We start from the raw sequence: 19,543 nt of genomic DNA, 5'->3' as shown, positions 1-19,543 counted from the left end.
TCCTTAAATATCTTGAGACCTTTTAATTTACTTTGCATTGATTCTGTATCATAAATAATTATTTTTTGCCTCCATAGTTTTATAAGTTATGATTTATATACATTATATTTTCTGTCATGTGAATCATGTTCATCTTGAGTACTGGGAAAATGCATTATTTATCCCTTCAAATAGAACTACTCTGGGTGCTTTCACATATGTTATTACATATAATCTTGCTACAATCCTGGGCATTAGTACTGTGCCCACATTATAAATGAGGAAGCTGAGTCTCACACTGTTTTAAATATGTTACTTAAGCTCACCCAGCTAGGAAATGCAGAGTCAGGATTTTAATGCAGTCCACCTCCCTGTCTCTAGTCCTCTAATCTAACTTTATTTTAAGTTTCAAAACCTTTTAATAAAACTGTTATGTAAGAAAAAAGGTACATAATTGTATGCCCATTCCTACTGAAATATATTAAATATAAATTTATTATAAAATAAAAGTTGTGATATGTACCACAAACACAACTTACTAAAATGAGTTTTGAGACTCTTTAACAGTCTTTATAATTCTCATATCATTTCATCTCTTTTATTTACACAGAAGAAAATGCTGTGGTAAGTGAATAAAATACCAAGCTTTGTTTCAAGAAAGCTTTAAGACAGCTGAAAAGTGAATGAAGGCGGAGTAGAGGAAGTGCCTTCCTTGCCCAAGCCGTGCGGATAGTGCAGAGACTCCTCATCCAGTTGCCTAGCCCTAACTGCCCTATGTGCTTTATGTTTTAGTCCTGATGCTTCATTTCAGCAGTCTGTCTAGTACTTCTAATTACAAAATAAAAATAAAACTACTGTCTTATGAATGCCATATAGTATTGTCACTGACCATCTCATACTGCAGACTTAGTACTTTACTTTACATTTTTACATATTCAGAAACATGCCTCTATCCGACCTGTACAGTATCATTGTCGTCATTTGGATTTTGGCACAAAGGAGAGATCTAATTTTTAGATACTAGCCCGTGTTGGTCATTTCAGGAAACAGCTGTACATTCTCACTGACAGTTATTATGTGGAAAGTACAAAATTCAATCCTTTTTTAGCTTTTTCTGATATGAATAAAGTCTGACTCATTTTTTTAAATTGAATTATGGTTAATTTACAATGCTGTGTTAGTTTCTGGTGTACAGCAAAGTGATTCAGTTATACGTATTATATTACATGTTCTTTTTCAGATTCTTTTCCAGTAGAGTTTATTACAGGATATTGAATCTAGTTCCCTGTGCTACACAGTAGGACCTTGTTGTTTATCTGTTTTATATATAGTAGTTTGTGTCTGCTAATCCCAAATGCTTAATTTATCCCTCCCCTACCTCCTTCCCCCTTTGGTAACCATAAGTTTGTTTTTTTGCTTCTCTGAGTCTGTTTCTGTTTCACGAATAAGTTCATTTGTGAGTTTGACTCATTTCTTGGTGCCTGAAGTAGATGTTTACTTTTTTCAGTGCTGAATTCATAACTCTCAATGATTGCCTTCAGTTGGCATACCTGCCTTCGAAAAGGAATCACATGTTGCTACTCTATCCTCGAGAGATTTTAATCCTTGACCTTGAGGTGAATCAGACAGTGGGTGTGATTGCAATAGAACGAACAGGAGTTCCATTTCTGCAGGTATCTACAACTTATAAATTATATTACCAAAAGTTGATTATGAATTATATAGAGAAAAACCATAATTTTGCAAAAGTCCTTAGTCTCACTTTCTCTTTTTCTATTTATTTAAAGATTAACAATGTTATTTTACATTCCTCATTTTTCTGCACTTTAGATTGGTTTGATTTAACCCTAGAAATTCTTCTGACTGATCTGGAGATATGTACTGAACTATTTAAGTTACATGGATAAAGACAGAGTTTTTAGGATTATTGATGGATTTTTTAAAATGTTCATTTAGTTTTAAAACTAGGGGATTATATGTGTATTTTTGTGTTTGGGGTTTTTTTCGCCCATATTCTCTCAATATGAGTTTATGAAGCTCACCGTATATACTTTTAAAATCTACTGTTTTTAAAAACAAATACATCATCTATTTAAAGGTAATACCCTGCTTTCAACGTGATGGTTTATTTTGCCTACATGAAAATGGTTGTATAACCTTACGTGTTCGAAGATCTTACAATAGTATTTTCACCACTTCAAATGAGGAACCAGGTGAGTTTATATCTCACAATAATGTTAATTATATTTTTCTTCAGAATTATTTTATAAAGCTTCATGTGGCAAATACTTACCAAAGCACGGAGTTAATAATAATCTCTTGCCTTAAGAAAGTAGAATATGGTTATAACATGAGGCGTAAAAAAACCCAAGCCCAAGATAATCTCTGAGTGTTATAACAGTGCACCTCTTGTATGCTGCAAAGATAGTAATATTTTGTAATCCCTTCTTGATTATATCCATGAGCTAAGTGGATGTTATCTTTTGTGATTATTTCTTTAGCACAAGTCCAACCTTGTATATACCTTTATTATTACACCCCTTTGCTTTAGGATTTCCATGGTAAAGTAACAGGTTAATAAGTCTCCAGGGCGTTCAGTTGTCAGTTTCAATCTTATCCTGGAGAACAAAACTAATGTTTTTATGGAATGATGTACTATGTAAAGGTGAAAGTGACTTTCACATCTTTTATAAAGTATAATTATTTTCAGGCTTATTGTAGACCACAGTAAATTATGTTGGGCTACAAGTGCACTGTTCATTATTTAATCATATATTACTGTTGATCCTTTTTCAAAGAATTTTCTTTATTTTAAAAATATTAAATAGACTATTTTGATAGTAATTGTTATTTTGGAAATTAAACTTGGTGTAGACGGTCATTAAGTAAATTATCTTTATATCCTGAAGAAATTAGTAATTGTAAACAGGGAAGCCATTTTTGACAAACTTTGCATTAGTGAAGGGATGATATCCTTTTTGGTTGAGGTATTATTTAAATTAAAACAAGTACCAGTGACATTGATATGGTTGCTGTCTAATATTTAAAAGAAAACTATACTGTGTTAAGATCCAGATCCTGTCCAGGAGCTTACCTATGATTTACGAAGCCAGTGTGACGCAATCAGGGTGACAAAAACTGTCCGTCCCTTCAGTATGGTGTGTTGTCCTGTCAATGAGAATGCAGCTGCCCTCATAGTGAGTGACGGCAGGGTTATGATATGGGAACTGAAGTCTGCCGTGTGTAATCGAAGTTCACGGAACAGGTAAGTGAACCAATAGGACCTCTTTTTTGTTTTGCTTTGTTTCCCCCTTTCTTTAGATTACCAGAATCATATAAAAATAGCAGAACCTGTTTTCTGAAAAAAATATTTTTAAATTGATAATTAAGACTTTAGATTATTAGGAGATTATGTAAACCTGCTAGAGATATTTCACCTATGGGTTAGATTAATGAATACTGTAAAAATTGATAGAATACTATGATCTAAAATTAGTATTTTGAGTTACTAACATGTGATGCAGGTTTTAAATATGTAAGAACCAGGTTTTAAATATGTAAGAACCATCTAATTATTATGTCTTTGCAGTAGTTCTGGCGTGTCACCTTTATATTCACCCGTGTCTTTCTGTGGAATTCCTGTAGGAGTGCTACAGAATAAGCTCCCAGACCTCTCCTTAGATAACATGATTGGTAAACTGCTTTTTTTTTTCTCTCACTTCCATGTTAGGTATACTTTTTGAAGGACAAAATTAATAGTCAGTGGCTGCAGTTATTATAAAGTCAAAGTTAATACTTCAGAAAACTAAAATGTAGACTTATTCTTTCCTAAATAAATCAGAGGGGTATAAAATATTTAAGCATAATAGTACCTGAAGTAGTATATACTGTTATTGTAGTGCTGGAATTAGAAAATGTTCATTCGTGAGGGACTCTGATCTACATGAAAGAGACGGCATGAGGCATCTGGATGCTGCATATGTAGCCCTTGCTGGGCAATACCATATCTCTTCCTCCATGCTCACTGCTCCCTCAGCTCAGAATTGAACACACTCTTCCTCTCTCTCCGTTTCTGCTACTCCTTATTCAAAATTCAGCTCAGGTGTTGCTTTCTTTAATCTCCCAAGCCTGATTTATGTGGTCCCTAATAGTCATCAGCTGATTGTAGTTGTGATTTTACTTGTTTGTTTCCCTACAGTAAATTATAAGCTTCACAAGGGTGGGACAGTGCTTGATTCAGCTTTGCATCCCCAGCACTCAGTCCAGGGCCTTGCACATTCTAGAAGTGTGATAAATATTTATTGAAGCAATAAACTAACTGAGCAGTATTAGAAAAAAATCATCTTAACTTCTTGACTTATATTTTCTTATTTTCACGTTGGGAATTCTTACTTCAACAAATATTTATTTGCAGATAATATATTGCTTCAAAGTTATTTAATTATTATAGGGCCACTATATATTCAAGGAAGAATGAGGATTGGTGGTTTCAAATATATACAACTAGAAATTGTAAATATGCCAAGCAGTGCTGACGTCTAATTCTTTTAAAATTGTGGCTAGTAGTTTATAAAGGATTTTCTTTATCATTATTTGTTCTCCCACAGTGTGATTGAAAATGGATATTATTTACTAGGTTCTTTTGTTTAAATGCTGTAAAGATCCATGATATACTAGAAAGAGCATTAACTTATTAATCTTCTTAATCAGAGATGACATTGAGTGCTTAATACTATGTTAAATACTGTGCCAAATTCTCTTAAGTATTAGCTCAACAACCCTACAAAGTAGGTACTATTATTATTTCCATTTTATGTATGTGGGAACTGAGACCCAGGGGGATTAAAAAACTTGCCCCAGACTACACAGCCAATAAGTAGAAGTGTGAACCTCGTCATCCCAGTCTGGAGTCTGCTCCTTGGCCGTGGCATCTAGTCCCGGCTGCTTCACCGTAATCTAAGCAAGACCTGACCTCTCCAGACCTGGTATTCTCACAATTCCTGCCAGCTGTGGAATCCTTGTGCTCAGTGACACTAACTTTTATACTTAAAATTCTTTTCACCTTCTAGACATAAATCCATATGAGGAAGTTGAGACACATAATTGTTTTGCAAAATTTATTTTATTACACAATTTTCCAAGTTAATTGACCTTGTCTGCACTTAATATAAAATATTAAAGTGAAAAGAATTATAAACACACACGCACAGAACTCATCAGTAATACAAAGCCTGTAGGAATTTGTAATTTTATGCTGTTTAGGTATCTAAGTGGTATAACTTACCTTTTTTAGGAGACAAAATGATACAGATTGTATAGCAGTTCTTGACAGTGTTGTTGATTTAAAAGTATTAAATAAATCTTTGTTACTTGAAAACATTTTAATTAAAACTTTTAATTAAACTTTTAATTTGAAATTCACTATGTACTTAGTGGTAATTGAAAGCAATTCAGTTAAATACAGAGGCCTGATTTATATTCATTGGGTAAAGGCTGCTGCTTAGTAAGGCCTAATCTGCCCTACTTTGTGAATCACCTCACATGGAAGATGCTTGAAGAGAAATATGACAGTTTCCTGAAGTGAACTCCAAGCTGCCAAGGGTTGGTAAACATGGTACCTACCTGTGGAACTTGCCATTCCTTTAGACCCCATCTTTGTTACTAAAGATTGATACCAATTGTATGGCTTATCCTAAGGGATCATTTATTTGGATTCAATTGATGGCCTTTTTTTCTGTGTATCTTACCGATTTTACAATAACATTATTACTAAAACAACTTTACAGCTTTAAAAGGTTTAGTTAGAATCCCATCACCCACTCCTAGTAATTATTTCATTCTTCCCTTTCACAATGTGTGTGTGTGTGTGTGTGTGTGTGTGTGTACATACATATATACTCACACATATTCCTGATATGTACTTTTGACAGCTTTATCCCAGTATTCAGTAGTGCTTTAAAGGAAGAAAATTTTTATACCCTTATTAGTGAATGGTTTTGATTTTGTTGCACACTTTGTATTCACATTTTGTGAATGGTTTTGATTTGAATCATCTTTTTAGTTTGAAATTTGATAACCTAAGTACGAACGCTGTATCTAAAAATAATGCCATTTAAGACTTAACTGTCACGAGTGACAGTTTATATATTATATATTAGTAATTATAAGTATGTATTTAAATTTTATTTTACTTATTTATGTAAGAATATGTAATTATAAAGCTTAAATGTTGTAATTACATTGACACATTAAGATTTCTTATTAGAAATCTAAATGAGTTCTTTGAACCTGCTATTTGTGATTACCAATTTTTTTTTATTCATCTTTAGTGGAGTATAATTGCTTTACAATGGTGTGTTAGTTTCTGCTTTATAACTAAGTGAATCAGTTATACATATGTTCCCGTATCTCTTCCCTCTTGTGTCTCCCTCCCTCCCACACTCCCTATCCCACCCTTCTAGGTGGTCACAGAGCACCGAGCTGATCTCCCTGTGCTATGCGGCTGCTTCCCACTAGCTATCTATTTTACGTTTGGTAGTGTATATATGTCCATGCCACTCTCTCGCTTTGTCGAAGCTTACCCTTCCCCCTCCCCGTGTCCTCAAGTCCATTCTCTAGTAGGTCTGTGTCTTTATTCCTGTCTTACCCCTAGGTTCTTCATGACATTTTTTTTTCTTAAATTCTATATATATGTGTTAGCATATGGTATTTGTCTTTCTCTTTCTGACTTACTTCACTCTGTATGACAGATTCTAGGTCCATTTTATGTGCACTTTAAAGAGCATCAGCTTGAAAAGTAACCCTTTAGAAAGGCAGTAAGACAGGAATGCTCTGTAATATCTCATGCTACAGAAACTGTTCTCTAACCCTAGTCCTCTTGATTTGCCTTGGATGCCCTAATACCAGGAACTTTGGCTAAAATGGTGTTTCTTAGGAGACAAAGGTCCCTGAATTCTGGATAGCAATACTCTGGAGTAATCTATCCTTTGAGATATTAGATGATGCAGTTTAAGTCCCATAGCCAAGTAAGACTCGGTGTATAGCTACAGGCACTAGAGTGCTACATTACACCTTCTAGACCTGAAGAGTATACTTCCACTGTAAAGTTCCTTTAGACTTTTAAGAACAGCGTATGTTATAATTAACATATTTGTATTTTTTATTACAAATCAGGGCAAAGTGCAATTGCTGGGGAAGAACATCCCAAAGGCTCCATTCTGCAGGAAGTGCAGCTCAAATTCCTGCTAACAGGTCTGCTTTCAGGACTGCCCTCACCACAGTTCGCTATCCGTATGTGCCCACCATTGACCACAAAAAATATCAAGATGTATCAGCCATTGCTAGCTGTTGGTGAGTATTGGACCTGTTCTTTTTTTAATTCTTAATGTCTATTTTACATTTTTAAGATATTTAAGTTTCCTGGTTACTAGAAAATCCTTTATTCTCCTTTAAAATGCTTTAAGAGGAGGAAGAGGCTAAATGAAATTGTATAAATACTCATCTTGGAATACTTTTTTTTTCTGTTCTATTAATCTTTTTTAATCACAATGATAACTCATTCACCTGACACCAGATGACAGCGACCCTGACACCATGGGTACATCTCTAAAATGTCAGGAGGAAGGTCCCTGTGTAATGCTGAAACCAGACTCCTTGTCTTTTCTTGGACCATCTCAAGCTCTTCCTGTGCATGTCATTTTGTTGTGAGTTTTTGTTAACTAATAATATAGTCACACTTAATAGTTTAATAATAGCAAGGTTCTTCATGTGCTAAGAATTGTATGTTAAACCTGGTTTTATTGTGTTTAAAGTGGCTGTTGTCTTTATAAACTAAAGATTTGCCTTTTGGATTGAAATTACATATTTTTATGTTGTAGATAAAAAAATTGGTCTGGGTTTCAACTTGCTGTCACAGCAATTTCATGGTAATGGGATTAACCTGATTTCTTTTACAGAAAGGACCAAATTTCTATTTGCTACTAAATATATAAGGTTAAAATTCATTTCTCAAAAATTTTGAACAATAATATATTTGTTTGAAATTGTCAACATTTTTCTTAAGATGGTATTGGTTTGACTTCTGGCTTTTTCCCAGAAGGTCTATAAACATGTGATTTGTGATTCTTTTTTTTCCTAAAATGAAAACCTGACCTTGTGGCCAGTGTGTCTCAACTTAATGGCTGACTTGTGAGCCCTAATGGCTTGTTTGAGTATTACTGTTTGGCACTACTCTTATTTTCCCATTTTTTCCATTATTATCTTTTGAAAGTGATTTGAATTTTAAGGTTCAGTGGTCTGTGTTTACAGGTGTGCAGATTTATATAAATGCAGATAGATGTTTAATTTTTATTTTAGAAACTATTGATTCATATTAAACTTCTCATTGAGGTTTCAATTGGGGTTTGTCAGTGTACATAATGTGTACATCTCTGTACAATGTCAATATACTTTCTCTTTCAATTAGGATTTTATTAATTTCTTGGAGAAAATTACTTCTTGGGATAGCTAGATAACAAGAGCTGAGTCAGGCTCTGAGATTTCCATTGTAGAATAAGCTGTATTGTGCTGGTATATAGTGAATAGCAAGTCATTTATTGAATTTAGTATAATAACAAAGTAAAAGCAAAGAATATAAGTGCCTAAAGTCTTGCAGAGTCATTAGGAAAGAGAAGCAGAGTTCAACCAGAATTACTTCTTCTTGGGCCCCTTAAGTATTAAATCATAGTTTCAACATCATCAAAATGTACAGAATGTAGAAATCATATGATTATTATGAACATCTGATAATTGAAAAGTTTTAGTAATTCTTTAGATATTTTCTCAGTACTAGAAGATACTGTAGAATAGGTGATAAATGTAACCAAGTGTAATACTGTATTTCTCTAGAATAGTTTTTTTTTTTTTTTTAAAGATGTTGGGGGTAGGAGTTTATTAATTAATTTATTTTTGCTGTGTTGGGTCTTCATTTCTGTGCGAGGGCTTTCTCTAGTTGTGGCAAGCGGGGGCCACTCTTCATCGCGGTGTGTGGACCTCTCACTATTGCGGCCTCTCCTGTTGCGGAGCACAGGCTCCAGACGCGCAGGCTCAGTAGTTGTGGCTCATGGGACTAGTTACTCTGTGGCGTGTGGGATCCTCCCAGACTAGGGCTCAAACCCGTGTCCCCTGCATTAGCAGGCAGACTCTCAACCACTGCGCCACCAGGGAAGCCCATCTAGAATAGTTTTGCAAGAAATTTCTGAAGCTTTAATTCAGCAAGTTAGCTAAAATTGGAAATTGCCTAACATTTTTACACTTATTATATTATTATTTCTACATTCTATTGCTTTGTATGAATCCGTTAATTCTTTTAAGTCATGTGCAGTGAGAAAGTGATTGTGCAACCACTTACATTGTTCACTCTTCTTGCTTGACTTATAAAAGCATGTTAAGGGCTGAAACATTACTTTCTCAAGAAAGTATTACTTTCTCAAGTGGCCATGTCCCTTCTAATTAAAATTTAAACATACTACCTGAGACCATGAAAAGCTTTAGGCATAATAATAACTACAAATCATAATTACAATGATAACAGAAATAGTAATAATCATGTACTTACTTTGTGCCGAGTGTTGTACTAAGTGTTTTATGTATGTTTCTCAGTTAGTCTCCAACAAATAGATTTTCCATTATTCCCATGTTAAAGGGATACTAACACAAATTTAGTGTGGACAAGTAATTTGCAAGAGTATAGGGCAGAGCCAGGGCTTAAACTCAGGCTTCTTTAACTGTAAAACCCACAGAGAGCCACTGTACTTTGCTTTACTTTATGATGTATTTAATGTTAAAGACAGAGCAAAACCAAAATCTTTGTAAAGAAAACTAGAAAAATCTGGTTAATGAGTTCTGCTAGGTTTCCTTTTTGAGGATCAGTTATAATAAACATTCAAAAAGCTTAAGAAGGTGCATCTTCAGATTTTGTGTGTATTGAATTAGGTTGTGAAGTCTTTGAAAATCTGTCCTTGGATTTAGGTAAGATTACAGAGCACATGAGATTAAGCCCATTTTTTTAAAATAAATTTATTTATTTGTTTATTTATTTTTGGCTTCATTGGGTCTTCGATGTTGGATCTTCATGGCTGCGCACAAGCTTTCTCTAGTTGCGGCGAGCGGGGGCTACTCTTCGTTGTGGTGCGCGGGCTTCTCATTGCAGTGGCTTCTCTTGTTGCAGAGCTTGGGCTCTGGGCGCGCAGGCTTCAGTAGTTGTGGCACGCGGGCTCAGTAGTTGTGGCTCGCAGGCTCTAGAGCGCAGGCTCAGTAGTTGTGGCGCACGGGCTTAGCTGCTCCGTGGCATGTGGGATCTTCCCGGACCAGGGCTTGAACCCGTGTGCCCTGCATTGGCAGGCGGATTCTCAACCACTGCGCCACCAGGGAAGTCCCTAAGCCCATTTTTGATGAGAGGGAAGACAAAGAAATTTACTCTTTCTTCACACCTAGCTTGGGTTCCTTTTATAAAATATAGATGTTGTAAAATAATTGAAATCTTGAGAAAAGACTTTTGTTAGATTTGGAACTTCCACTAGATTAATTCTCCTCTATTATGTCATTTTAATAGGTACAAGTAACGGTTCTGTCCTGGTGTACCATCTCACCAGTGGGCTGCTGCACAAGGAGTTAAGCATCCACTCGTGTGAAGTCAGGTGAGTCTGTCATTGGGATATTGAGATCATAAACATGTAATGCCAGAAAAAAGTTCTTGTGGACTTTTCTACACTGAATACTCTGCAGTGGTGATTATTTGACTGAAAACTTTGAGTAATGCGTATTCATGTCCAACTAATGGCTTTGTTCATCAAGGCCAAGTACTAATTGTTTACTTTGTAGAGAACATTATGCAGTGGAGAATTTTTTTCTCACTTTATTTCTGCATCTTATTTATTTCTCCTAAGGCCAAGGCTATTTTCTCCCTGGATATCACTCTGTTCCCTTGTTCCGGTTTATATTGTTTGATTTCCTTTTCTGTAAAGATACCTCAGTAGGACTGCTCGTGAAAAATTTGAATAAGGTCATTTTAATTGTTAATTAATCTCATTTATTCTTTCATTTTGAGATGTGATCTGTTTTATGAGTTCTCTGTATGCAGAGGTATCTGAGGGAAGGCTAACAGGACAGAAAGATGACTCTTGCTTTCTATAGTTTTCATGTGTATGTTAAAATTCTTAGTGAACCCTTAGTGTGCACATTCTTTGGAATAAATGCGTTTTCTAAATGGGGAAGGGTCAACCCTTGAAGTATCACAACTTCTGATTGTGATGGAAGTTTCTGAAGAGTTTATGTTGCCTTATTCTTTCAAGTGCATGATTTTTTGGTATAGCCTGAGTGACTGTTTATCACCACCTTATGCTATGCCCCTACAGTATCTCCCTAAATACATCTACATGGCAGAGTAATGTCTTCAAAAGTGTTAGGCTTGGGCTTCCCTGGTGGCGCAGTGGTTGAGAGTCCGCCTGCCGATGCAGGGGACACAGGTTCGTGCCCCGGTCTGGGAAGATCCCACATGCCCTGGAGCGGCTGGGCCCGTGAGCCGTGGCCGCTGAGCCTGCGCGTCCGGAGCCTGTGCTCCGCAATGGGAGAGGCCACAACAGTGAGAGGCCCGCATACCGCAAAAAAAAAAAAAAAAAAAAAAAAAGTGTTAGGCTTTTGGGGTGCAGAGACACAGGTAACTGCTTGGATCCTTCCAAGCTGTTGTTCATCTTTTCTCTCTCCTTCCAGTAGTCCCTGCTGCCACTGATACCTTCTCTCTTCCTTTCTTTCCTGTCTGCGTTTCTTCTCTTGACATTTCCCTTCACCCCTGGCTTTTGTGTGCAGTGTTCCCTTTTATGGCAAACACCAATCAATCAAAACTCACCATTTCATCAGTATTTGTTCTAAGGATTATGTTAAGTGTTAATACTTCACAGGCATTGTTTCATTGAATCCTCACTACAACTCTATGTGGTAGGCACTATTATTATTCCCAATTTACAGAAGAAGAAACTGAGTATTGTGGAGTCATGAAAAGGTACATGGAATTCAATCCAGGCGTTTCAGGCTTCAGAACTGAGCTCTTAGGATACATGTGCTAAATCTCCAGCCAAAAAATTCACATAGATTAGTTGGAAACATTTTGGCAATAAGATAAAAATGTTGACTAAGCTGGGATTAATGCCAGGAATTTGGTACATGCTTCTGGAAAATCAAGCACATTGTCATTTTTTTCACTGAAATCTTATTGATTTATTATTTGTTTGTTTATTTATATTGAGGTACAGTTGAGATATAACATATTAGTTTCAGATGTACAATGTAATAATTCAATACTTGTATATATTGTGAAATGATCACCACAGTATGTAATGTTTAATAAAGACAAAAGAGCTAGTTAATCAGTGAGCTATTTGCTGTAAGTAAGATTGTTATCCTGGATTGTTCAGGCCCTAGATGTCACTAAGTACAAGACTTACACATGTTATGATAATATTTGTTATTGACACCAAAATTACTTATAATGTGTTACTTGGGGTACCAACTAACTCTAAGGGTATGCTACTCAATCAGGCTAGTGTTGTGAACAATCACACAAATATGCTCCATTTTTTCAAATATAAATTTTCCCTCTTAATTGCCATTTTGAAGATAATTCACATTTTACATCCAGAGATGGTGCCCAAGAGGATGCTAAAATACTGCTGTCTTTGTGTTTCAATTAATGCAATTATAGTATTACAATTAAAAGCCATTATGAAACTTTCACAGATGTGTTATAAAAATTGCTGAACTTATTAGCAATAAACCCAATATATTCTAGATACTCATATGCAAATTAAAGGCCAACTTTAGAAAGTTATTTTTCTACTTAGTACTAAAAGTGTTTTCAAAAACCACTTCATCTTAAGTACTTCAGTCTTTAGCATACATATGGCCTGGTACTGCCTAACTACAGATAGTTGCATCTATGCGTTTTTTTTTTTTTTTTTTTTTTTTTTTTTTGCGGTACGCAGGCTTATCACTGTCGTGGCCTCTCCCGTCGCGGAGCACAGGCTCCGGACGCGCAGGCTCAGCAGCCATGGCTCACGGGCCCAGCCGCTCCGCGGAATGTGGGATCTTCCCGGACCGGCGCACGAACCCGTGTCCCCTGCATCGGCAGGCGGACTCGCAACCACTGCGCCACCAGGGAAGCCCTATGCGTTTTTTGAAAGCTATGGTGTTTTAACCAGTTATGCTTTACAAATATGAAATGTATATTGAGCCTCTTCTGTATACCTGTAAACAGAGAAAACCTGGGAGGCTTATAATCCAGTGGAAGATACCTAGAAGTAAATAATGTAGAGTGGTACATATAGGTTTTCTTAGATTATTAGAGTTCTTATATTATTAGTTGGTGTCTTTGTCCAATGAGCTAAAATTACAATAATGTAGCCCAATACTATTTTCAGTGTCAGAAATTGTTAAAACAGTAGTTTATTTGGGTATCAAAACACTGATTGACTCAGTATTGCTTTGAGTACATTGAGTCATTTGTGGAAAGTAAAATGATCTCTATTTTGTCTGTCTGTACATTTGCAAAGTTAGTTTCATATAACGGTGGAACTTCAAGACCTTTCAGAAAGTGTTTGCTCCCTCCAGCCACCCAGTGTTGAGAAGCAGCTAAGGTAGCATCCCCAGTGCAGGTGAACAGGCCCAACTTGGGAATCTGTAGGAGTCAGAACACTGAATACCTGTTGGTAGATTCTAAGGTTACGATTGTTCAGTAGCAAGGAATGCTACAGAACAAACTTAGACAGTCAGAAAATGAGCTGCTGTTCTTAAGCGTTTTTATAGAGCTCAATGTGTGGTTAAACCTAGACAGTGGTTTTCTAATCCTAGGAGCAGTGTTGTGCTCAGCTGTGTTTGACAAGAGTTTTTATTCTTTTCTTTTGAGAAATAATCCCCTCCTATCTAATACACTTTGAAGTCCAACTTGATTTTTATTTTCTTTAGTTGATCAGTAGGAGTCAGATGTACAGGCTGCTGCTGGAATCTGCTCAAAGGCAGCACACTCGTGGTGCTTGATTATAAATAAGCAGCCACCCATGTTCTGCTATATCCTGAACACTGGGACATCCTGTAAACTGGGGGGAAAGCACTTCTCTGAATATGTACGGCACTTAGAAACATAAGGAGGCATGGTAGGCTTTTTTTGGACATCATTCTTTTAATCTAATGGAATTTGCTGAGTGCCTGTCATGTGCTTAGAGAGACAGGGCATGGTACCTCCCTTCTAAGAGAGTACAGTCTACTGCAGTGCTTCTCCATCAGTCGCACTGTTGTTTCCACTGAAAGCTGTTGAGGCTTTCAGGCAAAACCCTATTTGCCCTTTGAGTCTCAGCTTTAATGTTTCCCCAGGAAGCCCAGCCTGGCCCCTGAGACCAGATTCCATGTGACTCTTACAAGCTCCTGTTGAACTGAGCACTGTTCTCTTCTGAGATAGATAATACTGGATGCACTTGTATAATGTCTCTTTTCTGCTAGATTGTAGGCTCCTGAAGGACAACAGTCACCTCCATCTCCTTCACAGCTGTATTCCCTAGCCTAGCAAAGCCGCTAGCATGTACTGGGTACTTAATAGCACAGGCACCGGCATATATGGGGTACCTAACAGATGTATTTTTAAAAATAATAAATGAAAAGTGGGAGGACTGAAATTTTTACTGTCTAGAGGTAGTGGCATTACTATACTGGAGTGTAAGTAGTTCAGATTGCCAGCAGCAAGACTTGGAAAGTATATCTTAAGGTTTCTGTGGGTCAACAGATCTGATGGAAGCTACCAGACTTATTTAGAGAACAGAAGTTCAAAACGATTCTTGTCTCCTTTTGTTCACTCTCAGTAGAAAAGTTAATGAGTGCTACGTGTTCGGGGAAAGAAAGAGAAACAAGACAAATGGACTTTTCCAGTGAATAATTAACCAACGTATATTGTAGTCGCTATAGCTGCAGTTTGAGTATAGTAAATGAGGAGGCCTAATGAAGAAAATAGGGCTTGAGTTAGATCTTGAAATAAGAGTGATCATTGATGGTGATTATGAATACATACAGTGCTTACTCTGTGCCATGCCTTCTCTGTGCCCTCAGTGTTATTACTCCTGCACAGCAGATGAGGAAGCTGAGAGGTAGAGGAGCACAGAGCTAGGAAGTGCTGGAGCCGAGACTTGATGCTAGAAAGTATTTGAAGAGGGAAGGAGAGGGGTCGTTCCAGGCATGGAAGTTCTCACGAGTTCTCCGTTTTTAGCAGCCGAATCCGAGTGTTTCAACACAACTTTACATTTGAAGAGTTATAAATTGATAACGACAGTAATTCCCTGCTGTTGCAAATATTATTTTCAGTTCTCTTGGGATTATCTTTGCTCCTCTGAGAAAAGACAAGTAGGTGGGTACACAGGAGTCAGTGAGGAAAAGCTACTCTAGTTCAAATAGCAAGGTTTTTAACGTCTGAACGTTTTTAACACAAGGTTCAGATGATTGAGAGGTAAGTTGGATGCCGAATGGCTTTGGAAGTCACACAGAAGAGTTTGGATTTGGTGCAGGAGCCATTGTATTGATAACCTTTCTCTTGGGCAGGTGAGAGACGTGTTCAGAGCAGTATTAATGCTAAATCTAGCAATAGCGTTCAAATTGGAGTAGACGTGGAAAAACTATATCAGAGGTCAGTAAACATGTTCTGTAAAGGACAGATGGCAAATATTTTAAGCTTTGTAGGCCATAAAATTTCTGTCACAATTACTCAGCCCTGCCATTGTATCGTGAAAGCAGCCATAGGCATTATGTCATTGTTAAAAATGGTTGTCCTGTAAATGCTGATGAGCAATTGCATATAGAACAGAGGTTTAGACTTGCCTCCCAGCCAGCTCTGTTACCTTGTAAGCAATGCAGGGTAATAGTAGTGTTTCTCACTTCTTTTTGTGACTCTGATGAATTCGCTTGTCCTGGGTCCCCCCATTTTCCATTGATGGTGAAGCCAGTTATGTTACTGGGAAAAAAACATAGACTCACCTACTATCAGTCCCAAATAAAGGGGACTCCCAGGGCATTAGGTTGATAGGTTACTGTCTTGTCATACGTGTCTGATTTTTCTTTTATGCTTTTCTCTAATTGACATACTGTTTGGAACGTTCATCCACTTCCAAATCTAATAGCTCAGTTTGTATTGTTTGCTTCAGGAATTTCTGCTTCCTAACCAACTAGGAATTTTGATAAAATTTGATAAAGTTCCTACGTGTACTCAACTTTAAGCAGTCTGCTCAGAATATTTCTGTACCACTTGTTTTTAAACAGTGGAATTCTTGGCAAATACTGTGATGTGACCCTCTCCTTTGCCAGATTTTAATAGCTATTTTAGTGCTATGAATTCTGATAACTAACCTGTCTTTTTATTGGATTTGGAGATAAAGTTTTATTAGAAATAATTTTATATATGTTGGAAATGTATGATAATATAGCCTTAAATAAATGTCATTAATATAATTCCTTAATTAACTTGTATAATAAAATTTAGGTCATAGAAAAAACTTATTTTTCAAATAAATTTTTCAAACAAAAAAAGAATATTAGATTAATCTTTGTTTAATTTCTCATTATAGGGGTATTGAATGGACGAGTTTAACTGGTTTTCTTTCTTTTTCTACCTCAACACCAAACAACATGGGATTAGTGAGGAACGAACTTCAGCTGGTTGATCTTCCAACAGGTCTGTGTATTTAGACTATGAAGATATTTTTAAATGGTACCATCATATTGATCAAAGATGTTTCTATTTATAAAACATGTTCCAAAGTACTTTCTTTCACCTTGGAGTTTTTTCTCATTTATATATTCATTTTTATATATTCTATGTTTATGTATTCATTTTTTGGTTGTTCCATAATAATTGCCTTAGAAAAGACTCATCATTGTTTGTATGCAAATTGTGTTAACACAAGTGCATGGTAAATGGAGGACCGTTAGCCTGAATGGACAGATTCATAAATATGGTATCAGCTGTACTTTCAGGTACATTGTTGTAGATAACCAGAAGTACAGTGTTAAAATCAATCTTTGTAGTTACACTTTATTAGAATCTCTTTAAAAATTTTTGGCCTTTGCAGGAAACCCTTAAAAATCTTATAAATAAGGATTCTTTTTAAATGCTTAAATTTAAAACTTTTTATAATCTCTGGCTGGCTAAATAGGAAAACTTAATTTCGGAGTTTAAAGACTTTACAATAGGAAATATTCCAGTAAAGTAATTTGTTCACAATTGTTAAAAACCTATAGCCCAGTGAGTTTCAAAATAAGAACTTGAAAATAGAGTAAGGTGAAGGTTTTATATTATTTTATATATAGCACATGGAATGATTTCAAATAGTTTTTTTTTTTTTTACAAAACTGTGGGGAGTTTTTTTTTAAATGGCTTAGCAATATGAATATATGTAGATAGTTTTAACCAATAAGTTACCTGTGTGTATAATAAATCATATATATGGTTGCTTCCTTGTATTCTCAATATATATTTCTAATTTATAGTTGTTCTTACTTATCAGAGTATGCTACTAAACCTCAAAGAATTAGCCCCACTTCAGTCCAGTGTTGCTCTAGTCTAATTGGAAATGACCTGCCTGGTGACCCCTATCCCTACATTCCTGAGTTACCAATAAACTGGCACTGGTCACTGTAGTTACATGGGAGCCCAGGGATGAAATGCTGTTCTGTAGTATCATTCACTAAAAAAATGCCTGTTCATTTTTTTCCAATCAGCTCAGGTCTAGGACTGTTAGATAACTTAAAATCTGTCTTTCACAGATTTATTTTTGAGGAACAAATTTCTGAGTAATAGTTAGTGACGTTTTAGGTGGGACATTTAAATTCATAGATTACAGACTTTTACAGCCTTGTCTTCTAAGGAGGGCAGCCGACTAGCAGAGCCAAGAAAGAGTAGGGTGTTTGGCGAATAATAATAGTGAGATTCTGTTTGATGGCATTGAAGAGCAGGGAGGCATATAGGCATCCACTTGTCTTTGAATTGAGTATGTTCTCTCTTTTGTTTAATGTAATAGAAATCTAGGAAAAGATATTAAAATGTATTTGTTCAGGGACTTCCCTGGTGGCACAGTGGTTAAGAATCCACCTGCTAATGCAGGGGAAACGGGTTCGATCCCTGGTCCGGGAAGATCTCACATGCCGTGGAGCAACTAAGCCCTCGAGCCACAACTACTGAGCCTGCGAGCCACAACTACTGAGACCACGCGCCGCAACTACTGAAGCCTGCACGCTCTAGGGCCTGTGTGCCACAACTACTGAGCCCGTGCGCCTAGAGCCCATGCTCTTCAACAAGAGAAGCCACCACAATGAGAGCCCACACACCACAATGAAGAGTAGCCCCCGCTCGTCACAACTAAAGAAAGCCCACGCGCAGTAACGAAGACCCAGTGCAGCCAAAAAAATGTATATTTGTTCAAACGTAAAGTAGAACTTGCATTTTTTAAGTTACAGAAAACCATTTAGCTTCTTTGGCTATTAACTAATTCTTAATATTCCCCAGTTTCAGTTTATAGAGACCTTTTGATAGGAACATGTCAAAATATTGTAGTTGAGTATTTTGCACATGGGACAAGAAATCTTAAATACCTGTTCAAAGAGTGTTTTCTCCACTAATTAGTATTTGTAAACATGAAAATATTTATATTACTTTGAGTAGTTTTTACAGTAAGCAGTTGCTTTACCGTAGATGCATTAAAACTTTAGAAATTGGTATTTCTAAATTTCTAAGATTAAATTATTTGAAAGAAACCACAGAAGGACTTCAAGAAATTCTATAGAAAAAGAAAATATCTTTTTATAAAGTAGATATTTGGATGTAAGTAATATACTGTTGGTCTTTAACTTGTAATAGTTTTGAATACTTGAGAATACTTTTGAATTCAGATTATTAGAAACAGCTTAGAAGCAAATGGAAGAGTGAACAGGAATAGAGGGTAGCACTGATCAAATTACATTGGTACAGCTTTTAGTTTCTTACATGTTTTATGTGCTTTTTTACCTTTTCTTTAATATTTGCAATTAAAGGGAGGAGCATTGCTTTTCGTGGTGAACGAGGTAATGATGAATCGCCCATCGAAATGATTAAAGTATCTCATTTGAAGTAAGTGTCATCCTAAAAATAAATTCTCTGGTCTTATCACAAGGTAATCTCAAGGATTTTTTTATCTTTAAGAAAGTGAGAGTATGCATGCATGCATATAGAATTTCTTAGTGATAGCAAACTGTGATGTGCAGCCATATCAAAGAAAATATTTTAATCGCAAAATTAAGTTGCTATTGCTTTTAATTCTCCACTTCTAAAAAGACAAGGTAACTTATCTGAACCTTAACATTTCATTAGATTGGTAAAACCAGTAACCCCATTGTGTTCCACTATAGCTATGTTGATATAAATGCCTGTCACTCACTAAGAAATGTTATTTGTTATCTGGTGAAATTCTTATTTCAACTTCCACCTCAGTGTGGGTTTACTGAGTAAAAGAATTCATTTTCCTTA

The 19,543-nt window shown here is 36.1% G+C and overlaps 1 protein-coding gene across 3 annotated transcripts in view; it reads left to right on the top strand.

Annotated features, from left to right (window-relative positions):
- WDR11 (WD repeat domain 11) overlaps positions 1-19,543 on the top strand; it is a 56,630-nt gene that overhangs the window by 12,716 nt on the left and 24,371 nt on the right. For 2 of the 3 annotated variants that reach the window (XM_060098792.1, XM_060098801.1), the window contains 8 exons: positions 1,487-1,652; positions 2,078-2,192; positions 3,049-3,244; positions 3,569-3,672; positions 7,153-7,329; positions 10,571-10,655; positions 16,611-16,717; positions 19,072-19,147. In XM_060098792.1, coding sequence (XP_059954775.1) covers positions 1,487-1,652; positions 2,078-2,192; positions 3,049-3,244; positions 3,569-3,672; positions 7,153-7,329; positions 10,571-10,655; positions 16,611-16,717; positions 19,072-19,147 — 1,026 coding nt within the window. The remainder of the gene's footprint in view (positions 1-1,486; positions 1,653-2,077; positions 2,193-3,048; positions 3,245-3,568; positions 3,673-7,152; positions 7,330-10,570; positions 10,656-16,610; positions 16,718-19,071; positions 19,148-19,543) is intronic. The other variant, XM_060098797.1, reaches the window with a different exon arrangement.

This window comes from Mesoplodon densirostris, chromosome 1 (genome assembly GCF_025265405.1).
Source record: "Mesoplodon densirostris isolate mMesDen1 chromosome 1, mMesDen1 primary haplotype, whole genome shotgun sequence".
Taxonomy (NCBI): Eukaryota; Metazoa; Chordata; class Mammalia; order Artiodactyla; family Ziphiidae; genus Mesoplodon; species Mesoplodon densirostris.
This window is presented reverse-complemented; position numbering and strand designations above follow the sequence as displayed.